Source organism: Sinocyclocheilus rhinocerous, unplaced genomic scaffold (genome assembly GCF_001515625.1).
Source record: "Sinocyclocheilus rhinocerous isolate Xijiao unplaced genomic scaffold, SAMN03320098_v1.1 scaffold1642, whole genome shotgun sequence".
Classification (NCBI taxonomy): Eukaryota; Metazoa; Chordata; class Actinopteri; order Cypriniformes; family Cyprinidae; genus Sinocyclocheilus; species Sinocyclocheilus rhinocerous.
The window spans coordinates 303,255-310,818 of NW_015637575.1; the positions used below are offsets into that span (position 1 = coordinate 303,255).

Sequence of the window (7,564 nt, forward strand, 5' to 3'; positions counted from 1 at the left end):
TTCTTTTTCCTGTAAATGCTAGTTAATATTGGACTAAAACCTGATTTTGCTCACACAGGGTATTAAAAATGTTGAAAATTGTAGTACTTTTTTTTTTTTTTTTAAAGATTTTTTCCCCCTCACCTTGTTACACTTGTGGTGTTCCCAGTCAAAACTGATGACAAAATAATGCTTTTTTCATTCATTCAAAATACAAAACCTCTGCTAATTAAAAGTCAAGTAGTTTACAAATAGATTAAATCAAAGATTTGGTGATATAGCATAATGAGAGATTTACAAGCAATTTTTAAAAGGCTAGTCATTTTTGACCTGGAGCACCAAATTAGTATTTTCACCACAGCACAAGGGTTGATACACATCTGTATAACTATATATATATATATATTATGTATGTATGTCTGTGTATATATGTGTGTGTGTGTGTGTGTGTAGGTCTGCATCTCTCAGACTTTATCTATGCAGTCCAGTATTGCAGAACGAAGTTTGCAAGTAAAAACGTCGTCTTGTTTGTGTGGCTGGTGAAGTGCCTGATGGGATTTGTGGTGTGTTCCTCCACAGCTGCATTCCTAGTCCATGGGATCCACCTTCCACTTCCATGGACACTTCAACATCAAAAACTAGAAAGATTTTATTTTTACTTATTTAATTTTTTGGTGTTGGCTTTTGAACACAACTACAACACAATAGGTTGAACAATAAGCATAAAAAACATATCCAGTAAAATACCAACAAGAATCAAAATGGTGACAGATTTGTTTGAAAGTGTGCCAAATCACATATACATAATTACTAGTTATTATCTTAAGTATAAAATATTTGTGGAATTTACCTGATAATTATACGTTTCTATGAGATTAGTGAAACGCATTCAGTGCTTTCAGGTGATTTTATATCATGGAATGTGGACAGTCTCTTAAATCAACATTCCCCAGCTGAGTTGTACTGGTATATTTCCCTGTAATGAGACCAAAATTCGAGATCTTGAGGATTTCTGAGGACTTACTCCCCAGTTGACCTCACTCACGTCGCCTCTTTTCATTTCTACTCATCTAGCTGGCTAACACTCAATTATCTGCGGTGGCCTGACAGACATCAGGAACCTCCAATTCCAGGCCATTGGGCTGCAGCTGAATATCTGGCGCAGACCCAGAGACTGGCCTCCAGAGTCCCGGCTCATCTCTTGTTCTGCTGGATCCGTGGCACGCTGTCAATTACAACAGAAAATAATTTTGTAAAAACAAACAGAATCGTGTTTACAGTAATGCACTTACAATGGAGGTCTATGGGGCAAGAGTGCTTAAAGCACTGTGCTTAAACATTGTGTGTTAATTAATGAGAATCACTTACTAACATTGTACAAAATATGTCCAATTTTAAACTCTTATCATGGCAATGTAACGTTGTTTAACCTTGTAACTTTCTAAGGATGCCAGAAAAGGACTCTTTATGGAGAAAATCCACTCAGAACCAGATAATAAACAGGAGTTCATCTGCCTAAAAGAACAATTTAGACAATTTTACATCTCAAAATAACAAAATTTGGTACAGAAGAATTAATATCAGTGCTGAAAACCATTGCCTTTCTCTTGTGACCTTACTTTCGAAACTGAGTATTTGAATGAAACACTGCAATGTTTTTCCCCATAGACTAAATTCAGACTACACGATATTTTTGTCGGTCACAATAGTCACTGTGTCAGATTACACGATTTTGACTCCTAAAATCTTGTCGTGTCGTGGATAAGAAACATGTCGGACTACACGTTGCTTCCCGACCATTCATCGCGTGCCGTCTTTAACAAGTCAAGCAAATCGTGGCAAAATCGGCCTAAAATCGTGTAGTCTGAACCGGGCATAACATTTTAATAGCATTTCTGTCAAAATGATTTTCTGTGGCAATCAACAGCATGAATGAACATTCCTTTAAGGCAAAATTCCAGGATAAATACATAGATTAAACTCAGCTGACAACACGTGTATCATGTTGATTATTACTACAAAAATTATTTTGACTCAACTCAAAAAGTTGGGCGGTTACAAAAGAAGCAAATGGGGCCAGTCTGTAAACATTCAAATACTCACTGTTTCAATAGTACAGCTGCAAGTTATAAACAATATGCATGTTAATATTATCTCTGTGTCAAAAACTTAAATTTTCTGTGTAAAGTTATCTCATTTTACAACTTTGTTGCCACAAAAAAAAATTACGATTTCAAAATAACACAAGTTCTAACATAAGGAATTAATGAAAGAGCTTTTAAAAAATGTAATTTCACATTTGTAAGTCCTCCAGAATCCTCCAGTGCCTCAGTGTAACCATCATTTTTGTGTTTTTACTATCATTTTTGCCTTTTTTTTTTCTTTTTAAGGAAAAAAGAGGCACAAGTCGGATTTGTGTGTGTGTGTGATAAACATGCAAATGTACTAAACAAATTATTGTTTGTAATAAACTGTTGATTGAGCTTAACTTGTACTAAATGTGGAACATGAATTTAATCTACTTAGTTGCACTGCAAAGTTCTGATTGTGACATCAACTGCTTTCCTTCAAAAAACAAGCATGTGAAGATGACTAAGAAAACATGTCACTATACAGTTCAAACCTGATTGGATAAGTTATGTATTGTGCAAGATTACTGTTGTCTGAAGCGTTTGGCGGTTTAATCGTTTCAGTTCATGACTAATATCACGTGGTCACCCCCAGAAGAGCATAACTGGAACATCAAGAAACAAATCAAAAGTATCTGGAACAGACTTGCTTAGTTTTACAGCTTTTGTGCCTTAATAATTCATGCTCGACATTTGGTGAAGAAATGAGTACAGCTGGTACTTTTTAGCATGTGGTCATTTTGAAATCATTCCTGTGCCTCCATTCAACCAGGACACATGCTGATAATAGTTTCACATACACAATAGAGGAGCATCTGAGATGTTTAGGGACACAAAGTTACTCCCAGTGCCACCAGCTCTAATGAACTCATAGAAATGAGCCGATCTAACCAGTTGAAATATGGGCGGCACACAGACATTTTGCCACCCCTCGCCCATCTCAGCAGATGGCACGGTCATGGTCCACCGTCACAGGACAGACAGGGGAAGTAATGGCCAGGCCTGTGCTCTGCAATGATTACAAGGGTGTTGGGAATCCCAATGACCAGAAGATGCGATGATCATTAAAGACAATGAACAATAAAAAGCTAACAGTTAATAAACGGAGTTGAACTAAGAGCTTTTTCATCACATTTTTTTCACTTAAATGGTCCTGCAATGTGACAAATTATTTAAATGTACAAATATCCCCTCTAAATATATGTTAAGATCATAAAGTGTGTAATTATAAAAGAATCACAAAAAATGCTGTTTAAATTCGTTTTTAACGAAGTATAAAATGTGACACTGTAGGACCAGGCAAAATGTATCAAGTGACAATGTCCAACAGTATGCAGCGATGCAATTAATCGCATGCTTGTTAATTATTTCACATTAAAAATGACATACGGTGGACTCAAAATGTATTTGGACACTTTTAGGATTTTATAACAAAAGAACAAACCAAGTGGCATTTATTTTAAAGGAGCACACAAACACTTCAAGCAATCAATGGTTTGGGTTGATTATTTATATATTTGTATTATATATATATATATAATTATAATAATTATTATTATTATTATATACTTTGTTTATTGGGCATTTGTATCTAATGCAATGACATTCATTTATTAGAATTAATGTCAAAAATTCCATTAATAGCAGTTGCGGTTTCATTTACAAAGAGGCAGAAATATAAGGAATATGAAAAAAATCACCTGAAGTAACAGTATATTTCTGTAAGCAATATTTCTGATTGTCATATTAATCCTGTGTGATTTTCAGTTCTGAATTGAAATGTGAAGCCCATCTCGACACACGGAAAACATCTGTCACTCTGACGTTCCACAAAGTCAAGTCAAGTCAAGTCACCTTTATTTATATAGCGCTTTTAACAATACAGATTGTGTCAAAGCTTAGATTACAAAGTCATTACTTGTAGTCTAAAATAATGGAAGAGGTGGGTTGAAGGTTTCAAAATATAGCAAAATTGAGCCAGTTCCAAACATGCTTGTTCTCTTGTGGTGTAGATTATTTTACAAATATCTGTGTGAAAATTCTTCTGCATTCACTGTGGGATCCATAAAAGAATGAATCGATTCAAAGCCATTATCGTCACAGAAGGTGGGACTTCAATATCTCCTAAAAGAACTCTTTTAGATAGCACATATTGAGAGTGAGGGAATCACTCCGGTGAAGCAAACATATCAGACAGCTTTTGAGAAAAGACCTTGACTGATAAGAAAGCAAACTGAATTTCATTCTTAAAGTGGGAGTCACTCTCCACTTATCTGCTCCTTTGGAAAATGCATTATTTGGTATGCTAAGTGGAATTTACTTAAAAGGGAAGTAAAGTTTGTGCTGGAGAACGAGCCAAAGCAGCGAGTGACAGATGAGTGTTTGTGCTGTGAGTAAGTTTCCCCAAAGCTCACTGAAACATTCTAAAAATGCATTAGCTGGACCTCAGTGTGTACATCACAGACTATTTATAGACCAGGCGCCCTAATGTTTCCCCTAAAGATTTCTTCCAGTTATCTCTGTCAATGTGTACCGAGAAGAACCAACTAGAAAGATCTTAAAGTGATAGTTCACCAAAAATTTAAATCTGTCATCGTTTACTCACCCTCATGTTGTTCCAAACCTGTATTAAGTTTTTTTCTTTGGGTGAACACAAAAGAAGATATTTTGAAGAATGTTGGGTAACCAAACAATTGCTGGTAGCCACTGACTTTTTTTAGTATTATTTCAGAATGATCATTTTTGAATGAACTATCCATTTAAATGAAAAGCTATTTTCTATGGCTCTGTGGGCTTTAGAAGTAATTCAGCCATATAAACATTCAAAGAACTAAAACCTTCACCAGTTGTTTTTTTAAAAGAATTCTTTGCAAATTCAAGGACAAACCCCCCCTCTCTTTCTTCGGTGCTTTCATGTATAGGTTTGGATTGTATAAGCTGGATGGTTTAGTGACTCAACCCCGCTGACTGAACAAACCATTTTCTGAAAAACTACTAGAAAATTCCAGTCATTCAAGGAGGTAATTCAACATAAGTGCCACTGGCTTTAAAAACAAATTATTTTCTTACTTTAGTCTTAAATATGTCCTGTGAAGAACCTAAATCCTGAGGAATACATTTGGAATCAAATCAAATCAATATGAATCATAAGAATGTCTAAGGGACTTTCCATATAGGGCACAGAATATCAAGTTTTATTTTTGTATGTGTGTGTGGTCAAGGTATCCCCCAATACACCGTGGGGACCAAATCCCCACAAGAATGGTAAAGGCTGAAATATTTGACATTGTGGAGATAAAGTTTCAGTCCTCATATAGGAAAACAAGCTTATAAATCAAAACGCAGAATGTTTTCTGTAAGGGACATGTTTAGTGGTAGGGTTAAGGGCTAGAAAAGAAAGATTTTCAGCAACCATTATACTTCAGTCTGCTCCTGTCACATGATCCTTCAGGAATTAATCTAATATGCTGATTTGGTGCTCAGAGAAACATTTCGTATTATCAATACTGAATAGTGCTGCTTAATATTTTTGTGGAAAACATGATTTTTTCCCCCAGTATTCTTTGATGAATAGAAAGTTCAGCAAAAAGGCATTTATTTTAAATAATTATTTATATGAACTTTTTAACAGTGTAAAAGTATTTACTGTTACCTTTGTAAAAATAGATAAAGAAAGAAAGAAAGATGACAGGACCTGTGAAGACCTGTGCCCCAAAAAATCCCTCAAAAATAAATAAGAAAATAGCCTAGGTATGTTATATATCATGCACCCCAACATGCAGTATCCACTTACTGAACCATTTAATGGCATGACAGACAGGCTGTGGTACTCCGAGACGACTCTGTGTGCACCTCTGTTATCTAAGACATCGAGTTCAGTCATCTCTGAGAGTCCTCGGGTCACAAACACTCCAGCTCTGCACAACAGTGACTCATGTTCTCTCGGGACCTGTGTGGGAGAACAATTCATATTCATCACAAACCAGTGTGACTCATCACAGAAAAAATATCTATCTATCCATCCATCCATCCATCCATCCATCTCTCTCTCTCTCTCTCTCTCTCTCTCTCTTCCAGCATTTCCAGCATAACCAACAACAAACTGTGCAATGTAAAATAATAGTGCAAATAATATACAATAATATTGTATCATTATTAGTGCAAAATAAATTAAAACTAAGGTGAAATAATTTAAACTAACAGTGCGGGGTAAACTAAGAAAATACTAGTACATTTTTTTTATTTAATTATTAAGTAAATTAAAAAAAAGATGAAAATTATTGCTAAATGTGAAAATTGTAACATCAACTCTCTGTCGCCTTCCTTTCGGCTATTTCCGTTAATTTTCGTAACTACTCGGAAACTCTTCAGAAGAGGGGGCAGGACTCGGCGCTCGAGTGCGCCTGTAACTAATCCAGTTCATTCCACCGGATCAGTTCACCTGGACTCCTGACGAATGTTCATGGGCGCGCAGGTGAGCTTTACCGGATACTATCTTTCGAGACAGCACTTACTCGACAGTTTTTTAGTCTTTTAATAGTTTCGGTCAACTTTAAAAGCAGACTTTGTGATTATTTTAAAACAATCTCCAAGCAAACACTTCTGAGGAATGTGGCGGATCTGAACCAATACTGTTTACTGTCTGTGTTTACAAAGTGATTCGGGTCGCACGAGTCAATCTTAAAAGGAAATCATGGCAACAGGAGGATTTAAATCTAACAGCGCGACAGACTTTCTGGAGGAATGGAAAGCAAAGCGCGAGAAGATGAGAGCAAAGATGCTTGGAGATATCGCCGCCGCCACCGGGAGAACCACGGAGTTAAACAACAACGGCAGCTCGGTTAACGTTAACTGCGTCTCTTCTACGTCCTCCTATCCGGTGGCCCTGTCTTCCTCATCGTCCGCTCTGAAACGACCGGAGGACGAGCCAAAGAAACCCGAGCAGCCCGGGGAAAACTTGAAGACGCCGGAGAAAGTGAGTGGAGTGCCGCAGGCGGAGAGCTCGAGCCCCGCTGGTGTGGATGACAGTGATAAGGAGAGTCCCACACACAGCAAGAGCAAAGAGAAGAAGAGCTCGGGACCCAGTGCCAGAAAGGGCAAAGGACAGATAGAGAAAAGGAAGTTAAGAGAGAAGAGGAGGTCAACAGGTGTTGTCAGCATACCGTCCAATGAGGTGAGTTCACATGTTTTAAAGTTAACCGTTTCATCCATGTAGCAGCAGAAGGACTATGGTATCAGATGATATTTATAATTACAATATTCATAAACAATACATTTACATGGTTTTCCAATGTATTACCATTGTACATAAAAAAAAAAAAACGTGGCAATTCCATGGTACTTCTTGTATAAGAATCTACTGGGTTGCCTTTATTGCAACCACATTTTTATGTTGGCAAAACTTAGCCAAACTTTGTATATTAAGTATAAAAGCATGGTATTACAAGCATTGTCCA

The 7,564-nt window shown here is 36.7% G+C and overlaps 1 protein-coding gene across 1 annotated transcript in view; it reads left to right on the plus strand.

Annotated features, from left to right (window-relative positions):
• Window positions 1-5,761: 5,761 nt before the first annotated feature.
• Window positions 5,762-7,564, plus strand: part of LOC107749080 (PRKC apoptosis WT1 regulator protein-like) — a 2,479-nt gene continuing 676 nt past the window's right edge. The window contains exons 1-2 of the mRNA XM_016564128.1: window positions 5,762-6,582; window positions 6,765-7,281. Of these exons, the coding sequence (XP_016419614.1) occupies window positions 6,802-7,281 (480 nt within the window). The 5' untranslated portion in view covers window positions 5,762-6,582; window positions 6,765-6,801. The remainder of the gene's footprint in view (window positions 6,583-6,764; window positions 7,282-7,564) is intronic.